The sequence below is a fragment of the Leuresthes tenuis genome, unplaced genomic scaffold (genome assembly GCF_036924035.1).
Source record: "Leuresthes tenuis unplaced genomic scaffold, fLeuTen1.0.hap1 SCAF_24, whole genome shotgun sequence".
Lineage (NCBI taxonomy): Eukaryota > Metazoa > Chordata > Actinopteri > Atheriniformes > Atherinopsidae > Leuresthes > Leuresthes tenuis.
The window spans coordinates 4,682,194-4,705,508 of record NW_027325378.1 but is presented as its reverse complement, the minus strand read 5'-3'; the positions used below and the strand labels follow the sequence as shown (position 1 = coordinate 4,705,508).

The 23,315-nt window shown below is 41.6% G+C and overlaps 2 protein-coding genes across 4 annotated transcripts in view; one reads left to right on the top strand and one right to left on the bottom strand.

Annotated features, from left to right (window-relative positions):
• nell3 (NELL (neural EGFL like) family member 3) overlaps positions 1-23,315 on the bottom strand; it is a 217,275-nt gene that overhangs the window by 182,238 nt on the left and 11,722 nt on the right. The gene's annotated exons all lie outside the window — the stretch shown is intronic.
• On the top strand, positions 410-19,007 carry gad2 (glutamate decarboxylase 2). 3 transcript variants are annotated; one of them, XR_011910216.1, is made up of 17 exons: positions 411-1,217; positions 1,481-1,543; positions 1,719-1,862; positions 2,437-2,670; positions 3,772-3,862; positions 4,611-4,723; positions 5,181-5,296; positions 5,679-5,758; positions 7,011-7,065; positions 7,235-7,351; positions 9,059-9,123; positions 9,214-9,292; positions 9,384-9,533; positions 9,902-10,009; positions 11,985-12,074; positions 14,543-16,167; positions 16,435-19,007. XR_011910216.1 is itself a non-coding variant. In XM_072378633.1 (16 exons), exons 1-16 carry the CDS (start codon positions 1,142-1,144, stop codon positions 14,714-14,716), a joined length of 1,749 nt encoding a protein of 582 aa, XP_072234734.1. In that variant the 5' UTR covers positions 410-1,141; the 3' UTR covers positions 14,717-19,007. The 3 variants fall into 3 exon arrangements, 2 of the variants coding, with proteins under 2 accessions (XP_072234734.1, XP_072234733.1); XM_072378633.1 differs by having other exon boundaries at positions 410-1,211; positions 14,543-19,007; XM_072378632.1 differs by having other exon boundaries at positions 14,543-19,007.

Genomic DNA, 23,315 nt, shown 5'->3' with positions numbered 1-23,315 from the left:
GCCTGCAGGTTCTGTTGGCTGCCATTAATGTATGATAAGAAAACAGTGGATAATTGGCCGATTTTACTGCTGAATTAATGTGTGGAACTACGCCAAATTATGCAGCTCAATTTATTAATTTTAAATTATTTTATTCTTGCTTGCGTTGCCCACGCAGATTTGGAATATGTAAGCCTTCAGGGGGGTCTGGTGAAGACCTGGAGTTGATTTTTCGGGTAACAAAGCACTGATGCTTTTCCTGCTTCCGGTAAGTGACTCCAATAACCAGTGCAACACATACAAAAAAAGCTTAAGTAAATAAAAAAAAGTCCTGACTGAACATTTTCTGGGGAGCAACGCACCCCAACGCAGAGAGGAGGGACCGAGCTCCCTTCTCCGCCCCGCCAGCGGGCAATTAGAGCGGCCGACCGCCAAGAAATAGGTCCGCGATTGCTGGGAAGATGAATTAGTTTGCATTCACTGTCTGTATGGAGGGTAAGTTCAGCACACAGGGGACAGAATGTTGGGGGTGTATGGAGTCACGACGCACGACGCAACGCGGTTCGTCATGACCCTGAAGTGAATCACGATGGGATTTCTTTAGTGACGTGAAATTTAGGTTGGATGCAATTAGGCATGGCTTGCGTGCTGCGTATTTACCGACATCTGTAGCTGCACCACCTTTCATCGCCTCGTCTTTTTTTTGCCCTTTTTTTTTTTTAGGTCCATCTTTAATTGAGCAGGTTTCCATCTGAACCGCGTATTGAACTTCTCAAACTGTCTCGTGCGGCGTTGTATTCTTCTCTCCCCTCCTCACTGAGTGAAGAGCGTGGCTGCGCGCTGCTGCCCGAAGTGCGCACAGTGTTTGCGGATTTCAGTGCGGAGACGCCGCTTTATGTCTCGTGCACCTGTGGACGCCTGCGAAAAAAGAAAAAGAAAAGGAGCACCGAGGACGCCTTTTGTGTTTCCTTTCTCCGGGTCGGCTGTATTTTTAGAGGCTCTCCCGTAGAAAGCGTGTGTCGGATGCACGGCTGGATTCCCAGCAATCTGAGCGCTCTGGTCAGATTCAGCACCACATCGGCTCTGAACAGCTCCCGCTCGTCTCGTGTGGATGGGCTCTGCCGGTCTCCCGGTCTCGTGCAGCTCCTAACTACCGGCAACGATGGCTTCTCAAGGTTTCTGGTCTCTCGGCGGTGACAATGCGGGGGCCAATACCGGCAGTCAGAGCCCAAGTACGCGTGAGTGGCTTTTTTCCCCCCCTGTGCATTGTCTCACATAAGCGACTCAAAGCCAGACAGGCCTGCTGTACCAGTACTCGACACATCTTCTGTTTCTTTGTTTATATTTTTACATTTTTATTGTGTCACATCTGGAGACTTTTTTGTGTAAATGGTTGTTTTATTCCAAGTTGCACGGTATTTTTTTTCTTGTATATCTGTGATGAAGTTGGACTGATAACCTGGGGCATCCTCACATGATTTTTCCCCCTCATCTTTTCCAGCCAGGGCTTGGTGCCAAGCGGCGGCCCAGAAATTATCCGGAGGAATTGGATCGAAATTATGTGGTATGTTGGTTCACAGCAGCAGCGGGTGTGTGCGGTTAAGGGGAAGGTGTGTGTGTGTGTGTGTGTGTGGAGGGGGGGTCTGTTATTTCCATCCAATTTTATAGGCTATTTCCAGTCAGGCCGTGTTGACAGAGAACTAAAAATATATCGGTGGTGTTTTGTGGGTTTTCCAAAGCGCTGCTAAATGTCGGGGAAGTGGAGAAACCTGCCGAGTCGGCCGCCAAGCAGCCGCTGCAGACCGCGGCCGGAACCTGCGGCTGCAACAAATCCTGCAACTGCACCAAAGCTGAAGTGGCCTTCTCCGACCTCTATTCAACAGGTACAAAGGCATCTTTTTTATGTCACACTAAATGAAAAACTTAAACTCACAGCCCGTCAAAGACACTACATTTCAACAGCAGGCCTGCAGCTGTTATTCTCAGGATATTTCAGGATATTTTAGTTAAAAATTTCCAGGATGTGAAAACTTATTTTTCGTTCTCGACACACACAAAAAGAGCAGAATGTGTGTCTGTTTAGATGGCAGGTCATTTTAAAGCCTATAGGCTGTGTTTGAATGTGGAAATAGACTTGGTGTGTGTTTGCAGAGGAGCGTTATCTTCTCAGAGGTCACCTTCAGCCACATCTCCTGTCTGAATGTGTTGAATTGCTGAATTGCGCAGCAAAAGTCAGTCAAAAATAGGACTTCCGTTTTAAGACCTGTAACAAGAACCTAAAAAGGCCTTTCTTTTAATATCAAAATAATTCATCATATGATTGGACTCATTTAAAAAACGTAAATGAGCATCTTAATGCTGCACGAAAAACAGCGTTTTTTGCGACATTTTACTTCGAGACACATAAAACACAAAATGTCTCCTCTCTTAATTGCAAATATTTTTCACCCTCCACAGACCTGTTACCTGCCATGGATGGAGACACCAAAACAATGACCTTCCTGCAGGAGGTTGTGGATATTTTACTGGCCTACATTGTGGAGTCTTTCGACCGGGAAACGAAAGTTATTGATTTTCACTATCCAAACGAGCTACTTCAGCTCAACAACTGGGAGCTGCAGCACGATCCGGCCACGCTGGATGATATCTTGATCAGCTGTCGCGCCACTCTCAAATACGCCATCAAAACAGGTAATTTTTTCTTCATGCACGCTGAAACCTTTTAAAAATGCGAAACCCCCCCTTTTTTTGTTTAATAAGGCCGTTTAGGAGACGTCTTCTTTTCTTAAGGGTGCATGGATTAGATGCAGGCCTGATTTCCGGCCTGCAGTTTTCAATTATTACCAGATTTAAGCGTTAATTTAAAGGAAAAATCTATGGTACTACAAACAAATGTGGAAAATTCCGAATTGTTCATTTAAAAAAAAAACACTATAACAACAAACCAAACCAAATTTCTAAGGGAAACCGAGATTTGATTTTCCAAATTGATACAGTGAGGAGGGAAATAAAAAGAAGAAAACACCCCCTGTCTAAAAATAATAAAACATAATGATGAAAGAGCATCAGCATGGAAGATGTCCTCCTTTTCCTCCTCCTCCTGCATGGCCACCAGACCGATAAATGCAGTGACGCAGTAAATCTGGTTCACCAAGCAGCAGATAATAGGCTAATAATCAGGCTTCATGGGCCAAGTCCATTATTCTCTGCTGAGTGACACCCACAGTGTGTGTGGAGGGGGGGTTACAGCAATAGCCCTCCCGAATAAATACAGCAGTGAGCTGTTTTGAAGGATATTTCTAAATAACTCCATTCAGTAATGCCTTTATAACATGCAGTGGCAGGAGATTTGTTTGCTATGATAAGATATATTGTATTTTTTTTTATTTCTTATGTAGCCGACATTAATCGCAGTGAATGTTTCTGTGCTGCATTCAAATGCAAAGTCTCTCTGTGTGTCTTTTATAAATCTTTGTTGAAAACCAAAGCTCCTCCTTAAATACATCCATGATGGTGAAACAGTGGTGCACATTTTTTGGGTGTGTTTACCCTTTGATAAAATTCCTCAACACCACCCACTGCACCACTGAATGTTTTCGTTTTTTCCAAAGATCATTAACGCGTTGCTGCGTCTGCATTTCTACCCTGTAATTGAAGCATTTTGAAAATGACAGTTTCTGCTCCTTTCGGTGCAAACTCCTTTTAGTTTTGACAAAAACCTTCAAACTGCAGCCGCCTCACTTGCTTCCTCTCCTCCTCCTCCTCCTCCTCCTCCTCCCCCTCTCCGCTCAGCCCACCCCAGGTACTTCAATCAGCTCTCCACAGGATTAGACATGGTTGGACTGGCAGCCGATTGGCTAACATCTACCGCCAACACCAACATGTGAGTATGTGGCCTGCTTCAGCATGATTTTTAAACGCTGATAATGACGCTGACAATGAATTCCATTTCCGGTGCCTCCGTATGCACTCTGCTCTGCGTCTGCAAGGGCTGATAGCGGCTCCACCCGCCCCCCACCACCACCAACTCCATCACTGCAAATGAAAAGGGTGAAATGAAAGACAGATACCCCCTCTCCTCCCCTCTTTACTCCCACACTGCACCATCCAACCTCCTCCTTTTATCCCTCTCCCTCACCTCTGATCCCCACGGGGATTCAAGGGGAGAAAATTAGCTCTGAAATTAAATTCAAACTAATCTGGGGCTAATTTCAGATGTGTGTTTTTAGGCTGATAAACTCCTCAGCTTTGGCAGCTGTGAAGGATTGCAAAAACACGGCTGCTGATGTGGCCTCGGAACCATTTAATAACAGAAAGTAAATGTTTGAATGTGCTTTTCATGCAGCAGTGGGAGACTTCTGAACCACACGAGCACATTTTTATCACAGAAACAAAGCCTTTAGAGTAAAAAATTTGAATTTTTCCAACCTCAGAGAATTTTTTTTTTTTTTTGAAGATGGAGCCTTTAAACTGAGCACAAACATCGATAATTCTGGTCCTCTTTGTGCTTGAAGAATGAAACATTTTTCTGTGCCCTGAAACGCCCAAACTGCAGTAAAGAACTGTCCCTTTTTTTGGATGATGAGTCACTTGTGTAACCAGCACCATGTGATGTATGTTGTGTAACGCAGGTTCACCTATGAGGTGGCGCCTGTCTTTGTGCTGCTGGAGTACGTCACTCTGAAGAAGATGAGGGAGATCATTGGCTGGCAGGACGGGCGAGGGGACGGCATTTTCTCACCTGGTACGTGTGAGGCAGCGCGACACCCCTCTCCTTCCCTGGAAATGGAACCGGCTGTGTGTGTTGTAATGTGTCAATTTGCATTTTGATTATATAAACGAATCTCGTTTCAAGGCCAATTAGCATGAAATTATTTTCTTTTTCTAGCTTCAGCCCCCTCACCATCAACCCCCAATCTTTAATTTCTCCCGTGCACTTCTGGTTGACACATGCTGGAGAGCAGTCTCTGGAGGATTTAATGACAAAGCCTGTGATTGGGTGGGACATTGTGGGCAGCGAGCTGGGATGTTTGATGCTATGTCATCTCTCCTTGTGCTTTAATTGCGCTGTGAATAAAGGGCTTTATAGTTGTGTCTTCATGTTAAGCATTCAGGGACATTTTAAAACTCCATTCTGCTTTCTTTCAACTGGAAACTCTGCATCTCTCCCATGAGACTGTAACTCACTGTCTGTCCTCTAGGTGGTGCTATTTCTAATATGTACGCCATGTTGCTGGCCCGCTTCAAGATGTTCCCTGAAGTCAAAGAGAAAGGCATGTCATCTGTTCCCAGACTGGTGGCCTTCACATCGGAACATGTAAGGCCTCACTGTGTGTGTCTGGTTCGATCAAATTATGAACGCACATCACTGTTTTTTTGTTTTTGTCAAATATTATAAATGTCAAACTTTTAAGTTCAAGAGTAAGAAAAATGGCCTCCCACTATCTGCAGCTGTGCTTGATGTGTGTCACTCTCACACCTCCGGCGCTGCTATAAAGCTGACATTATGTCCGTCAGACACGAGGTGACAGGTGTGTCACATTATGTCACCTCCTTCATCTTTAAAGGGCGTGTGAGAGACGCTGAGAGCAAGAAGCCATTAAATGGCACAAACAGCTGATCTTTCACGCATATGTACACATTCATTTTACCTCCTGTGATCTGGTCACTCATTCTGTCCTCTTTCTCTCATCCCTCAGAGCCATTTTTCGATCAAAAAAGGGGCAGCAGCTCTTGGCATCGGCACTGAAAGCGTGATCTGCATCAAAGTGGACGAATGGTAAAGCGCATTTATTCAACCACCACAGTTTCAGGGTTCTTTGCGGTTTTATTTGTCCACACAATTGAAAGACAGATACTGCGTTGATGCTTGATTTGAAGTTTAAAGCCTACAAAATCACTTCATACAAACATTTTGCATCGCATGAAACTGTCACAAATGTGTCATAAATGTTCCAAAACACCAAGTTTAAGCCCCATGTGACATAATTTTGCCTTTATATACATATAACTTTTTTATATTGCTGTCAGTGGCAGTTGGTTAGTGTTCAGGATAAACACATAGTTAAACTTTAATATTGATAAATGCATCACATTGCCTAAACCTATACAAAGCAGACAGTTATTATGACATTAGAACAGTTCAGACGTATGGACGAACGTACCGATAACAACACATTTTCTTGAGAGTGGGCTGAAGTTGTGAGCTTTTGAGAGGAGCCTGTTCCCTTTGCTGGGAACCACTGGACTGTATTGCATATGAAGTAGTCCCAGAGATATGCAAACATTTGGTCTCATAGCTGAGAAGGTAAAGATGAGCTTAGTTATGATAGACTGACACAGCTCTCAATCCACCATCATGCTTAACATTTGCAGACATGTTCTTTTTCGCGAAAAAATCTATACTTTATTTCTCCAAAAATGCCTTCAGTCAGCAGCCAAAAGATAAAAGATTCTGTTGTAGTTGCGGAGTCCTTTCTACACTAAAACAAAGGCTCCATCGGCCTTTTTGACAGCCCAATGAGCAGCTCTGAAAGGTTTCGCCACAGATCCCATTAACTGCCGTTTCCTAATCATTTCATCCTGAAGTAGGAAACAGCTTTTATGGTCTTTTCAGAGGCTTCTTCTGCTTTGTCAGGGTCATTTATTTTAATGTTCAGAGTGGTGGGCATCTGTTTACTGCAGGCGGTTGATTGTTGGGACAAGTTTGGTGTCTAAAGCTTTGATTTAACTTGATTTAGCAGATCGTTTTCTTCTCTCTTTGGTTTATGATTACCGGTATGTTGTAATGTTATAGGATTGTTGGGAGAAAATTGTCCAGCTGAAACCAGTGATGCCCAAACTTTAAACTGACTCTACATCAAGCAGTATATGACACTGATAATACCAATAAACCTTTGTTTAAATGCAGGGTTTTTACTCAAATAGGTCATGTTTCTATGTTAGGTTGGTGTTTTATCTACAAAGAGCATCTCCTTTGTCCACTAATGAATGCACAAACAAGAGAAAAGCTTCTATTTTTCCCTTTGCAGTGGTAAAATGATCCCAGCTGACCTTGAGAGGAGAATACTGGAGGCGAAACAGAAGGTAACACGTCACATTTATAGCCCCGCTATAAATAGACAAACATTACTTCCTACAGCACTGGTTTTATGGAATCAAATGGACCAAAACAGCTCAGATGATAAAAGAAATTTGGACACATATTGCAGCAACAAGGTGCTTTACATGCCGTGTGCCGTTTGTCCTCATGCAGGGTTTTGTTCCTTTCTTTGTGAGCGCCACAGCCGGGACGACAGTGTACGGAGCCTTTGATCCTCTCATCGCCATCTCTGACATCTGCAAAAAGTACAACATCTGGATGCACGTGGATGTGAGTCAAACACATTCGAATCTAAATGATAAAACTCTCCACTGATGGAAGAATCGGAGCAACTGTTTCCTGCTTTAAAGCGTTCTTATCTCACATGTGTGATGCAGAATGTCTGTCCAGAGGAAGGAGTTTTAGATGAACCACACAGCTCACTGCTGAGTTTGACAAATCTATTACGTCTGTCTCGCCTCTAACTGCTTGCGGTTGACCCAGATAGAGAGCTAGCCATTTCCTATCTAACACTGGAGATTAGAAAAACTGGAGCAGAGGCTGTAAATCATCTCCTCCCGTTGACTTCGCCATCTCAGGCCCTCACTCTGAAGGGAAGCCATTAATGAAGGTGATGTTGTCCTGACATGGGGACACCTCTATTAAGACACACAAATTGTCTTGTCTATCATTCTTCAGCTGAGATTTGAGACAAACAGCTTCGTACTGCGTGACCTTTTTCTTAGCATGCTGACAGAGTGATAACTTATCATTGATGCCATCAGATCAGGGTCCGAGGATAAATCAGAGTCTTAGAGAGTGTAAAAACAATAGTTTAGTATATAGAAATGTCAGAAAATAGAGTTAAATGCAACATTTTCAGGCCTAAACTCCCCCAAAAAGTTTGCGCTACTCTCAGTTCCTTTCAATGATGCTAAAAAATAAAGAAATCTTAATTAAAGTTTATATATATTTATCTAAATTCAGTAAATCAAGCTGCTAAACTCTTATTACTGCAGATAAAAGTAGCTCTAGAATGAGATTTATTTTGTTTTATACTAATTAAAACAAATAAAAAGTTATTTATAAAGAGAAGGCAAGTGACATTTGACTTAAATCAAATCAAATCAATCCTCTGAAAGCACTAGATATTCCTTTTATAGTGAAATAATTACTAGATTTTTTAAAACTTGTTAGAAGATTAGTATATTTTGCAGTTTGTAGTCACATAACTAAATGTTTCAGCAGTTCTCTGTGCAATAAATGAGTCATTTTGATAACAAAACTACCTTGAAAATATTCGTTATTGTTGTGTCATTACAAAAATATCAGCTGATTTATAGATATATTGTCAGATAATTTTAAAGGTATTCACCTAAAGTTTTTCACAATTCCTTTTTTAAAAGTATTTTAAACAGTTATGATGGTAAAAGTACCTCCGCCTACTACTGAAAGAAGAAAAGTTATATCAACGTGAGCAAATTGATGAGGGATTACTTTCCTCTGCAAGGCTCAGATCTTAAAATAACTCAGAAGTTGAGTTTTTAAAGCTTGAGATTATGAATAATCTGCTCTGTGCAGGTTAGGTTGGCGGGAAAGCTTCCAGTCAGGGGGGATCAGTCTCTGGGGGGGCAGGGTTGAGAGTTTCGTGTCAAGAGAGATATAGAAAATCTGTGTTAATGGATAACAGATCGGGAGCCTATTGTGTGAAAAAAGTTTGAGGCGAGACCAAAACCCACAAATATGATTGGCAGGAGATACTTTGCATGTATTGCAGGCATCACTGACCGCAGGGTCATTTCTGGTTAGTTTAGCATTTGTGTTGTGGTATCTGTGGAGGAATTTCTGTTGGATTAAGCCACAGGCACATTTAAGGCTGTTTTCCTTTACAGAAAAGGTCGCTTCTCTGCGTCGCCGCAGACCTAAATAAGCCATGAGAGGATCCTGCTGCATTAACAGCTTTGCTCCATTGATATACTTTTGTGTGTGTCCTATCAGGGAGCTTGGGGAGGGAGTCTGCTCATGTCCAGAAGACACAGGTGGAAGCTGGACGGGGTTGAGAGGCAAGATACTCTTTTTTTTTAGTTGTTGTTGTCTATATAACACCAAACAGGCAAAGCTCTGAAGCTAATGACAACTGTCATTGACGACAGGGCCAACTCTGTGACATGGAACCCGCACAAAATGATGTCCGTGCCCCTGCAGTGTTCCGCCCTGCTGGTCAGAGAGGAGGTAGGGTTGAGTTTTTTGACCACATCCGGTGTGGTACTGACTGTTGGTTACTGGAGGACATGCTGTAAACTCTCTGGATCTGTCTCCACAGGGTCTGATGCATGACTGCAACCAGATGCACGCCTGCTACCTGTTCCAGCAGGACAAACACTACGACCTGTCCTACGACACTGGGGACAAAGCGCTGCAGTGTGGACGCCATGTGGACATCTTCAAGCTGTGGCTCATGTGGAGAGCGAAGGTAGGGAGGACTGATTGTTTGAAGACATCATGGTGCATCCATCTGGGTTTTAATGCAATATAATGACTCTAAAATCATCTTTTACTCTATATTTATAACTAACTAATAGGACTTGAATCACTTTGTTGCCATTAAAATCAACTAAATCCTTCTTTTTAAGTATTTTAGTTGATGAATTTGCCCTTACTTTCGACTGCTGTAGTCTCTTTGGTTCAGGAACTCGTATGTTTTTTAAATGATGTTGTCGTATTACAGGATTCCAAGTGTTGGGAGAAAAGTATCCAGCTAAAACCAGTGATTAGGGCCAGCCTCTTCATTGATTTGAGTTTTAATCCAGATGTTTTAAACCAACGCATTTTCTCCGACAGGGCACCATTGGCTTTGAAGCTCAGATTGACAAATGTCTGGAGCTGTCGGAGTACCTCTACAACAAGATCAAAGACAGAGAGGGATACGAGATGGTCTTTGATGGGAAAGTATGTTCGCATTCATCCTCTCTTCATGGGAACAATTTGTCTGCAGCCACACAACCAGAGAAAAGTAGGGAACATTAGCCCATGTCGCACCTTTCACCTCGGTGTCATTTTGGATGGTTCGACTGGCACACAGAAGCACTGGCTTTGTGTTGGATGGGGGCCATTGTTGCCTCTAGCCGCCGGTATAATGTTCTGCTATTATATTTAATGAATAGCCTAACAGCCTCTAATTGCTCATATGCATATGAATAGCACAGTGTCTGATATATCCCGTGTAAAGCTAAACTGCAACACAAACATATGTGGGTATGATGGGGTTATTCAGCTAAAACTCCTCTATAGGAGGAACGCCTGAACGTCCAAAGTCATTTATAATGAAAGCACTGTAATGTTTCAAGGCCTATTGTCTTCCTGTTGAGCCTAAAAAAGAGGCTAAGAGCATCAGAGTGATGAGAAAAAGCCAAGTCTTCTGGGCAATGACCCAGGTGTTCACTTGTCTGTGCCTCCTGTTGTGCCATTACATCAATCTGAGGCTGAGTGTACTACAGCCGAACCAGCCCTGCTGTATAAATGAGGCCGGTGTGCATGGTTAGTCAGCTGCTGGTAATGAATGCTTTTCCACTCGCAGGCAGGCAGAGAGTTGGACTCAGAAGACTAAACACAGAGCTGCGAGGGGCTTTCAGACATGAGGAGGAGGCTACCTGTCTGGAGCACCTAATGGATTTTTGCTTTGTCACGTGAATTACAGCTTTCAATCAAAAGCGCCTTTGGTTTAGGCACCAGACACTTTCAACTGAGGTCATTCTAACTTCTAAACAACCCACAGAGCCTAAAGGCAGACATCCCAGGACCAGAAACTCCAGGACACCCACTGAAATTCTTTGTCCTGACTTTTAGAGCTCTTTTAGCAGCATGAGGAGGACCTAAGTGATGATAATGTCATGGCTCATAGGTGTTAGGGTTAGTTAGCTGCATTAGAATTCATTTAATTGTCCATTTTATTGCAACTATTATACATAATTATGCAGCTGACTCTTATAAGATGTAAGACATTTACTGGGAACAAATGTAAATACATAAGATGTGTCCTTTCTAGGCAAAAATTGCGATGGCAGATATGTGATGTCCACAGCAAAGGAAACGGTTACAACAGTGATGTTTATGTCCCAACTCTATTGATCAGTCAGTGGAAAACAATGTAGAATATGACATTTTTGTCTGTTTAACCAGACTGTTTTCAAACAGGTGGATGGACCCTGTTTCATAATTGCATTTTAATGGTTCATTTTTAGCTGCGGCAGGTCTAACTGGTGCGAATATGACCAGAAATAGATCTTAATTCAAAGAGAGAAACGGCTTCTAAAGGCCTGAAGCTGAGGAATGCACAAACCATCCATGAAGATAACAGCATTTCAGCTTTTTGAATCTGTAAATGTGTTGCTTTTCTTTTAGAAAAGCGATCCTTTAAAGGTTTTATGTGGCAGACGGGACAAATCAAGTGTATCTTCCACACTATGAGTTGAGTGATTATTATCTGAATCTGAACCTTTAGTTATTCATAATTTCAATCGTTAGTGTAAAAATCGGTATTTACAAGTCGTTGAAACTTCACAAAATTAATTTACCAATTTAGCAAAGTCCTCAGTTATTGATGACTCGACTAATGGATCTCATCAGAGGAACCTGTAGGTGATGCTGCCCAGCACCAACCCAGCTCCTCACCAAATTTCAGTAGTTTTCAAACAATCTTGCTCTCAAGCAGACAGACATACAACAACTTATTTACAACATCTTCTACTCATAATCCTATGAAACAATGTGTTTAGAGGCTTTAAACCCGCCATGTGTGAAAGATATTGCTTCAACATCTGCAGAGATATACCTGAGGCAGCAATGATTTAATTAGAGTTGGTTTCTTCTCTATGTGAACGTGGCTGTTTACGCCTCTGCTCTTTTGTCACCCGTGTTCCCTCAGCCTCAGCACACCAACGTCTGCTTCTGGTACCTCCCCCCTGGGATCCGCTACATGGAGGACAAAGAGGAGAGAAAGAAACACTTGCACAAGGTGGGTGAGCCGAGATAAGAGGCCTGACTGCGGTATCTGGAAAACACACCTTCCCTGTGCCCTACAAGCCCGTCGCTCATATCCCGCTTGACCATCACACATCTGGCTAATTACATACAAGTTAAACGCAGGATTAAAAGAACGCTTTGCAGTGCACGTGGGAAACGGTAAACTGTGACAGTTTTAGAATAGGAGGGTGTCACAGAGGAAGGGTGAAAAAGAAGTGAGAGTGTTGGCTTGTAGCTAATGTGGCGGCCATTCAGAAGCTCCCACAGCAGCAGGGGCCGACTAATTGACAATTAGGACAAACAGATGGCGTGTGTGCCCGCCATGCAAAGATCACTCTGCTCTCTCTGAAACCCACAGTCATAAATCTCTGCTATCTTTGTCATAATTCTGCAGATGCAGGTGTTTCCTTTTCTTTTCTGCAGCCCGGTTGAGATCATGCATGCAGTTTGGCCGGCCCGCTCTTTTCCACAGACTGAGGGCTGATGTCATGTTGCTCGATTAGCGTTTCGAGGTGGAATCTGAGCTGAAGGAGCTTTCTTTATTTCCCGCTCGCCTTTATGCCTCCTCCTAATGAACAAGACGGACTGGAAATTTGTCAAATAACTGATTTGCAAGTTGATTATTCGACGAAAGGCTTTGCCAACTGCGACAGGACACCTGCAAGAGATTTAGGAGGAATGACTGATTATGTGCATATACTGATTCTAACAGATGGAAATCTGATTCTTAAACCAACTTTAAACTTAATGCTCCCAGATTTATTAAAATTCTTCTTACATTATGCTGCTCTTTGAGATTATGAGTCACAGTTAACTTAAGCCCTTAAGTTAATGCTCCACCAGACTGCAACTTTAACTCACTGGATCTCATATGCAAACCATGAAGTCGGGTCAAAACGCAGCAATGTAATTACTTATTCATGGCTTCCTTTCTGTGGGCACCAGCTCTGAAAGCATATTCCAGAGTCACACATGCTGAGCTGTCCTCCCCTTATAGGCTGTTGTTGGTCAGAGCAAGAAGTTTGAGTTGCAAACTTGAAATTGAGCTCATGACAGCACAGAATCCACATCATCCCTCCAGACTCTGCTCGGCGGACTGCCGCTCCAAGAGATAACCTCTCCACTGGCACGGAGAGGCTCGCTGGCCCGGCTGGTGTCAGATTTAACTGGCAGACGTATGGGAGATAGTGAACCACGTGGACCAAAGCAATCTGAGAGCAAAAAACAAAGTAACGGCAAAGATTAAAAAAAAGAAGCACCATCTGATCCTTATCAGATCTTAAAAGTACTGATTACACTGTCATGATTCACCAAAGAAAACCTGAGTCAAAATGTTTACTACCTCCATAGGAAATAGGAAAAGAGAGGAAAATAAATCAAATATATAACAAAGAAAATCTCCAGTCGATTGAACACGTTCCGGCACATTGAAGCTCACTCTCTGGTGATCTCATCACAGTTTCCTGTCCTGTAATATACGGGCGAAGGAGCTTAGTCAACTGCAACAGAGACATTAAAACTCTCTTACGATTCTTCCACGGACAACCAAAGTTTCTCAAAGTCGTGCTGCACTCTGCTCAGTGTCTTAGTAAGAGTCAGTCTGCTTCCTGGATTGTATCACCACTGCAACGTAAGCTGGAAAGATAGGAGATCAACACATGCAAAGGCCTCCCGACCAAGTTTCTCTTAGAAAATAAAGATAATGAAAAAAGAGCAAAAATCAATGACTCTGAAACTAGTTCCTGCTGACTTTTAAAGATGTGAAAATAACATTTTATTTTGTAAATACATCTCTGAAAAACAACGTTTTCTTCTAAACTGAGCGTCCAGCTTCTCTAACTCTAATTAGACTAATTTAAGAGAAAGAAAACACACACACACACCAAGCTTCCATGGCAGTAAGAATTTAAAAGGCTTTGGACCGTGGTAACCATCTAAAATAAAATCATTTCTGCTTTATTTTTGCTCAGAGTGAGGACGTTTATCTCCATTCATGCCGAGTATGTGTCTGAGACAGTTTACCAGAGCTGAAAGAAATCAGAAAATAGCATGTTTCTTTAGGAGATGTGATTAAAAATAGGTGGATATCAATTGAGAAAATCTAAGAAAATCTAAAATATACACTCGCCTCACATGACTGACCACCATTTTTCCAGATATGATGTAATATTCCAGGTATTCCCAGACATGACCTCTTGTGAATGTCCACAGCAGTTGCTGCTAATTGTTTACCGTCACAACACCCCTTTACAACCACGAGAAACAAACCTATACCACCACCCTCTGGCAACAGTGCATAGTTTATTCCCTTCAAACCAGTCAATGGAAATGAATCTGATTCACATTTCTTTGCAGCTTTTTAAAGCGTTTCAGATCCCGCTCTTGGCTCTCATGCACCAGATTTTCTCCTCCTGGGACCACACTAATTCATGCTGCTCTGTATGTGCTGCTTGTTGTCAGGTGGCTCCGGTGATAAAAGCCAGGATGATGGAATACGGTACAACCATGGTCGGCTACCAACCGCAGGGGGACAAGGTCAACTTCTTCCGCATGGTCATCTCAAATCCTGCTGCTACTTTCGAGGACATCGACTTTCTTATTGAGGAGATTGAACGACTCGGCCATGATCTATAAGACTCATCTCAGCAACTCCTCCTGTACTTTTCCCCCTTGATGGATGAAATGTTTGTCGTGAATGTACTGGTAAACATTCTCTTTTTTCTCTCTTTCCTGCAAAGTCACGTATTTAAGAGTATATTTAAGAAAAAAAGATCTACAGATGTATCCATATATTAAGTATTGCAGCTTTGCCGTGGACTGACTCGGTCCAAAGCCATGTAAAAGTGCTTCTGTCTGCTTTTCCTATAGTGTAGTAGCTCCCAGAGTAGTGTAAGTGACGTAACTTTCTATGTATTTTTTGTGATATGAAACGCTTGTGCAATAAGTCAATCGGGAAGAGTTTATTTTTGGATCATTTCTCATCTGCTGAGTATGTTGTTAAGTGCCAAATGTGGTTGTGTTCTATTGTAACTTTAACATTTTAAACTTCTGGTTTAAAACTAAAAAAGCACTTCACTTTACCTCAGCTTAATCAACTGCCTTTACACCTGCACATAGTACTGCGAGCAGTGATTTTGGACAAAGCTTCTCCTGTCCGGTGCTGTATAGCAGCACATGTTTTAAGACGTATCCCAGCAACAACATGTTATGTTATGCCTAAAGAAACATGCAGAGATTGGTAAGATTTCCACCAAAAAGACAGTTTTGTTTATTCCTTTAAAGACTTTTTACTCTTTGTCCTTTCCAGTGTGTTAAAGGTGTTAAAAAAAGGCTGCAAAACCCATTTTGTTTGTCACCGACTCACCAGCTGCACGCACATACCAAATTCCTGGCTGTATATTTAGCGTTGCTCAGCATTCTCTACGTGTTGTAATGATCTGGCTATAATCCTTAAGTTTTCTAGGATATCAAACCTAGTCTTAATATTTCTCTGACCATGAATTAAGACTGTTGATTACCATGTTCCACAGTATTCCCCAAATGAATCAAAGTTGATCATTGGGTGTTTCAGTCAGAAAGCCTTTCCTTTCCTTTGAATCCATTGCATGCACATTAAAGATCGTCGACAGATGAGCTAACTGACTTGTAGCTGGCCCAGATTGGACACAAATAACAGAAAGATGCATCTTGAAGGGTTCTTGGTGCTCTAAAACTTAGGTGTTTTTGTTTATCAGCTGAAGAGGACAGTTGACACAGTTCCTCAAGGGGTATCCAAACCCTGCAAGTCAACTGGGTGTTTATGGCATTTACATTACAAGCCAACTAGATTCCCCATCACAATCCAGAGAAAATCCATCTGGCCATGCTCTGATATTTGTGTTAATTGTTGAGGCAACACTGATAGATGGTTCTAGCATCAGTTATATCATAACCGGGGAGCATTTTAACGAACAACTCTTAAGGCTTCTTTTCTCTAGAAATGACTCCAAGAAAGATGCTTTTTCCTCCTCTCTTGACTAACTCATCAAACCATCAAGAGTTAAACCATCTGCTGATAGTATTTCACTAACATGACTGACTTGCTTGTGATAGATGTTTCATCTAATCACCTGCCAAGGTCTGTACTTTGTGAACATGCCTGCCCTTATCCAAGAACTTTCCAGCGCTGGATTCCCAGATGTGATATACCACCTAACACATTCTCAGGTTGGGAATCTACATGTAAAGAGGAGTATCAGTGGGTGCTGGATACGCTGGTCTTTACGTCCAAATGTACTGTAAATTTCAACCAAATTTGTTGAAAACCTGACAAGTGAAATGCCATTGCAATTGCTTATCGATAATTCTCCAAGCTGAACTTCAGAAGGCAACACAACAAGACGATAATTAAGAAAAAAACAGTCAAACCAGTCAAGAAAGATGACGAAAAGCACAGCGGACACAGGAGATTGTGGCTTTTGAATAATTTAGGTCATGTGACTTCTGTACTTCTTGATTAATTTGCTGGACCTGTTTCAAGGTTGCACTTAATTGCATTTAAATTCTATCAATATGCACATTTTTCCACCTGATGAGCATCAAAGCTTGAACCAACGCAGAGTTTCCAACCAGCTGTTGAAGCTCAAATGAAAAATGTGGATTGTTTTTGGTGAGCGGGGGAGTCAAAATGACCTGAATCTCCCTCTTTGGCCACCAAATCAGCCAAACCGAAACCTTAAGGATTATAACTTTAAACACCTTTTACAGATATTGACAGTCAGGAGAAGGGTATTGAGAAGCTGGCGGTGGGGCAATAATGTTGTTTTGTTTGGATATGGGTACTTCAGATTTGCAGCTAATGTATACCAGACATCACTTGCACTAAATCATTTTGGGGTGGAACAGCATCCCTTTGCATTGCAACTGAGATTCCCTCTGTGTTAATTCTCAAGCAATATTTGAGTAAGGGTCCAATCTGCTTATCCTGCAAAACAGCAAAGGAGAAGGTGAATTCAAAGGCACATTAGTTTAAGATAATCAAGTTTCCAGACCAAGGACACAGTAGTTCACACAAAAAAAGAAGAAAAAAGGTGTAAAATGTGCTTATTATGGGCAAGTTAGCTGTTGGAATGTGAACTCTGGTCAATCAAGCAGAAGCTCTGTAGCATTTTCACTAGAACAAGTTAGAAAAGCACAATTTGCTCTACATGGTCGGTCAGTGTACAATCGCTTTTGATCATAAAATGTAAATAGTATTTCAAGATGTCCTAAGTACATATCTCTGTGTATTCATACATGTATATAAGACACATAGCCAGAGACTATTTGTGAGGTAAAGTTATTCATATTTTCTCTATCTCTGATATAGATTACCTGTATTTTCATCTTGTTGGTCCAAGAGGCTTTTTTCCTGTGTGTATGTCCGATACTTTGTGACTCTTCTAGGTATTTCAAAGAAAACGTGTTTCAGGGACTGGCTTTAAAGAAATGGACAGATTTCACCTTGAAACACTGACGAGTCTCACTAGGAGACGTGAGACTCCGGTGTTTGGATTTTAAATGATTATGCAAAGCCATTTTTGACTCTGAAGCTCTGTGTTTTTTTGTGCACAAGTGATACTTGACAGTATGTGCCGATGTTAACCTTAGTGTGTTTGTAACTGTGCTGCCTTAGTAGAAATTTTCCAGTATCGTCTAGTTTTCCTCCAAAGAGGAAGTTGTGCACTTTAGAGTATTCCCATGGTCTAATAACAGTGCAATGTCCAATGGTCGTCCATGAGTTGATGTTTTAAAGAATTCTGCTGAAAACAACCTGTAACTTAAGCTTTTTGGTCTGAATGTGTCACGAATCAAGGGTCTGTCGGAAATGAAAGGATTCGATTTTGTATATTTTTTCCATTTTGTCGGTATTGTAAAGCTTCTCGTCTCAGTAGGGACTTACTTAAAGTCTTGAACATTCACTGGACAGGATTTATGTTCATTCCCAAAATTGAAATGGCGTGCACACTGTGACACAGACAACATCAGATTTGTACAGCGACAAAGGAATCTCACTGTGGTAGTCTTGGAAAGCCAGACACTTTGTTTCTCTCTCTGCTGCTGCTAGACTTGCTGCCTTTGCACGTGCATGCAATGCCTTGCCTATCCAGCTTGTTTGATGTACATTCTCCTATATATATCTATATATATCTATATTTACAGTATGTGTAACTCCTGTAATTAGCGTTAGTGTCCTATATAGCTTAGCCTGTAGATTAGTGCACTGTCGCTCTAGCCTTTACATGTGATCTCTGTGTCTTGGGCTTCCTGTAAAGTTTCTATGTGCTGCAAGCATGCTAACCTCGCCTTGCATTGTAATCCTCTTTGCGCTTGATCTGACTTTCTCTATCTTCCGTCTTTCTGCTTGAAGACTGTCGCTGCTCTGATTGTTATAAATATATACATATATATGTGTGTGAGTGTATGTAGTCCCTCAGCATGTCTTTACGAAAGCTCTTCTCTGCTCTGCACCTGTGTGACCTTTTCTCTCTTTCTCTTCCGCTTCGCCTTCTGGTAGCAGTGACAATGTATCCTCGCGCTTTCCTTTAACGTGTCTCGGCTACCCGCTGTCGTTCTGTTTGTGTGTCTGAGACAGTATGTTATCTTGTGTCATGGTGCCACAGCATCGCTGTTTGTGCTTTGTTTCACCGAGGCCCTTGACTCTACGGGATGGAGGAGAGATAAAATGCACAAAGAAGAAAAACAGACCCTAGTTTCTTGCTTAAATTATATATTTACTTAAAAGAACAATTAAATCCCCTACTGTAGTACTCAAAGTTAAATTCAATAAATATGGTGCAGTTTCAAATGATGTAATCTGTAAACTGCTTTACTGGCTTCTCAGACCTTCATTTGTCCTGAATTACATGTTATTCTTGGGATGAAAAGGAAATAAAGATTGCCTAAACAAAACCTACCTGAACCTTGTTTTTTTTTCCACTCATGCCTGCACAAAAACCTTTTACTGTAAAGTTCTTACAGCTTTTCTCTCTCATGTTGTACAGAGAAGCAGTGTTATAGGAACAGAGTTAAAGTCATTACATAAGCTGGTGGGAAAAGCACGACGAGATAAGTAAAGAACATGGCAGGATTATGTGTAAAAAGCTCCCCTAAAAGTCCTAAAGACGACGAAAAGCCTTAAGCCAAAAGAAACTCAACAACAACAGTGAATCGTGCAGTTGTTTTGCATGATTTCACATCACTTTGCATCTCTTTATGATTGTTTTTAGTCCCTTTTTGATGATTTAATGTCTCTGGGATAATTTTTATTTCCTCTACCTTTGCTTGTTTGTGCCCCTTTTATGACTTATTTTGGTCTTTTAGTGCCTCTGTATAGTTTATGTATATTTTCTGTCCTTTTTAGGTAATCTTTTGCACATTTCATTATCTTTAAATGGATGTCTAGTCCATCTTGGTGTGGACGCTCTGTATCCGTATGATCAATACACATCTCCTGCTTGTTGCTTTGTGTCATTTCTGCATCTCTTTGTGATCATTTGCATTTAAATGTGGTTCCTTTTGTCACATTTTGGTCATTTTACATTTTAGTTGAGCTTCTCTGTCTCGTTTAGGTCTTTCACGTCTTATTTTAGTTTTATGCCACTTTCTGGTATATACAACTGTCATTTATCAGTTATCTATCTAATGGTGAATGCTTAGTGGTGTAAGCAGGGAAAAGGTATAAACATTAATCCAGAACCAGTCTAACAGAACATTCTAACAGAACAATAACTGTGGAAATATCATCAGCTCATGGGTTCATCACTCTACAATGCAACTAACTTTGTTTGTATCACTAAAACATTTAGTATATAACAAGCAAAATGAGTCTTTCTGCAGTCAAACAGCAGAGTTAAACAATAGACCAGCACTGCAGTGTCATAACTATCAAAATGACCATGATTTAAAGAATAAATAACTAAATAAGCATCTCTGTTTTGCAGCAGCATCACTGGTTTGTGACCATCTTCTCTCTAGATGGCACTGTCTCCTCATAGTTTCACCACGAGTGGCCAACAGAAAGTATGTCCAAAATAAGCAATGAAAGGCAAATGTGGTTGGAATTTTTGGCAAATACCTTCCTTCTGTTTTGTTTCAATGAGCTCTTACTTCTACATTTTACCCTTCATTACATCCTTTCTTAAGCCCTTTTGAAAAGAAGAAACTATGCAGAAAAGCCTCAAGATGATTTATGTCATCTCTTCCTGTCACAGGCAGGAAAAAAGAGAAGAAAACAGTATGTGAGAATAATTGTCATCTCTTCCTGTCTGACACTCAGCCCACAACCAGACAAAATGACTCTACTTTTAACTCTCAGGAAAACAAAGGCCCCAAGAGCCTGAGATGTAAACATGTGGGGAGCACACCATCAGCTGGCTCCGAATTAGAGGATATGGATGGTTTCGTCATTGCAAATATGAAAAGTAATCATTCAGTAACTTAACTGTTTCCACACTGTGTGTGATGGGCTACATCAATCATCTGATTAGTCCAGAATACGCAGATGAGATGAGTTAGTTAGTCTGTTCCTGTGCAGGTTTAAACTTCTCTGCAGATACGTTTGAGCACCGGATTTACAACTCTACCGTGTTGCAGTGGGTTATTGTGTTACCTATATGACAGCTTAATAGATGTTTGCACATCTGCAGTATTTTCTCGGGTGCCAAATGGATGAGATTTTTCCAAAGTTTGTTTTAAGAAAGCCTGACTTTAAACGATTCTATATTCTTCTTTATAAACATGAACGGTTTTAGCCTAAGCTAATAAACTAACAAGTGCTTTGGGACTACAGAAATTTTTTCACTGTTCTATTGTATTAGAGCGGCCGTGGCTCAGTGGTTAGAGTGGGTCGTTCAATAACCAGACGGTTGGCAGTTTGATTTCCACTCTCACCACTCAAAAGATTGGTGAACTGAGGCAGTCCACCTCCTTGAGCAAGGCACCGTACCCCCATGCTCCCCAGCCAGTGTATATGGCATCTGTCTCCATGAGTGTGACCCCGGTGAGTGTGTTCAGGTGCCAACCTGGATGCGTAAATGCGGAGGAGTAATTTCGTGCATCTACATGACAATAAATCTGATCTTAATCTTAGAGGAAGGGCTTCTTTTTGCGTCCACAATGCAGGAACTAAGTGCAGTTATAGTTCCTTAAAACTATATATGTGGAACCAGTTCATAGCTTCCTTAGTGGTGATTCAGCATTACAATCTGCCTAAAAAGAAAAAAAAACTGAGATATAAAGATGTTCATACAAAGAACAGCGTTTAACGTTTGCTTTTTGTAAAAAAATTAAATGAAACACAGAAGCGAAGCGACAGTGAAGCCCAGGGTTTATTGAGCCAATATGCAACAGTGGAATTACAACAGAATTGTGACTCATCTATCAACCAGCTGCTTGCTGTTAAAAAGGAGATGTGAGGCAGGAGCGAAACTGAGAGCAAGATGGATGAAAATTTCAACCTTTTTCCCCCTTGATCATCATGGGGAACGTCACATCACTGGCAGATAAAAGCTAGGAGCTTCTGGCCCGAACAAGGATGCAGCAGAAGTATCAGGAAGGAGATGTCGTTTGTTTTACTCAGACATGGTTGCAGAATGGTTACCATGGTTACCCACCTCTCTACCCGGCGTTCAGACCATACAGGCAGACAGAGGGGTAACGGTAAAGGTGGAGGGGTTACGGTGCTTGTTAACAGAACCTAAGCAATAGTTTATAATGCAGCCATACAATTTCACTTCAGGGATTAATAAAGAACGATTGAACTGAATTTAATGCCTCGTAACTCCCATCACATCACTTGAGTGACGTCCAACAGAAAACAAATGCATTAATACACCTTTTCTGCTACGTCTGTGCTGGAATGGGAAGCGGTTCATCCACTGTGGTACATTTCCTAATGCCTTGATTACTCTAACAGCCTTTTTTTATTAACTGAATAACAACTCAGTAGTCTGGCAGCAGTCTGTACAGGACCAAGCAGCAAAGCTTATAACAACACTGTTGGACAGGGGGCCTTCCATCTATTCCAGATCCTCAGCTAATGACCAGGAGGGGTGTTTTTTTATTCAAATTTTACAGTCCTGAGACTCTGAAGTACCCCACACGGGACTATAGCTTTCTTTAAATGAAAGTTTGAACCATAGTTTACTTTTTTCAGCCCTCTTTGACTGTTTGATTGAGATTAAGGTGTTAAAATCTCTGATGCTGACCGCAGGTCGTTTAATTTCTACGATCCAGCATGCTTCTGCACCACCACACAGACACAAAATTACTTATCGCCCCATGCTCCATTAATTAACATCAATGGGTTACCTATTTGTATGCTACACATCATTTTCCAGACTCTTGTGTGATGCGCCTTCCAAATTCATTTTAATCAACTTTGATCTGCCGGCTGCCTCTGTTGAATCTCCACTGCTGTCATCTCCCCCGACAGATAATTCAGTCATCCACAGAGCCAAAATATTCTCCTCACTGCTTTTACAGATTAAAAATTAGCGCTCAGAATAATGATTAAAGGAGCATGTCTGGCATGTCTCACCCTGCAGGGTTTCTTCTTCTCTGCGATCAGAGATGTTACCATATGTGCAGTTTATCACATGTCTCCTGGATGATCTGCTCAGTGTTCGCAGCAACCTCGACCATATGGGGGACCTCTCAGGCCTCGTAAAGTCGCGACACTTTAATCCTACGGGCAGCTACATTACAGAAGAAAAGAACTGTTTGTTTCAAACGTGCAGCTTGCAAATAGGAGAAATGTAGCAAACATGTCGTAAAGTTTAAGACGGTGAACTTGCTCCTTTTTTTTAACTATGTGGTGATTTACAAGCAAGGCAACAGATGGAAAAACCTCAGTGGTGGGCATGACAGAGCTTACCAAAGCATTCTGACAAAAAAAGAGTGGAGCAAAGGGATTCTCTGGCTTCTTTAAACAACTGAAGTCTTTCCTGAAATTAACTGTCTGTGTGTGTATGCATGTGTCTGGCCACTAAGCCGAGCCAGATGTTGGTGAATGTTGGTGGTAATCACCTCACAGTCTAGCCTGAACTTTGCCTCTGCCCTGGTGTCAACCCAGAAGCTGTAATGTCATCTGTTAGTGTTTAGTTTCACTCAGGAACTCCTCGGATAACACATGAAAGCCTAAAAAGCTTGCTGGAGAAGCCAACCGTCATGCACTTGTTTGGCAGCATGTAGTTTTATCGGCTGGAAAGCCACA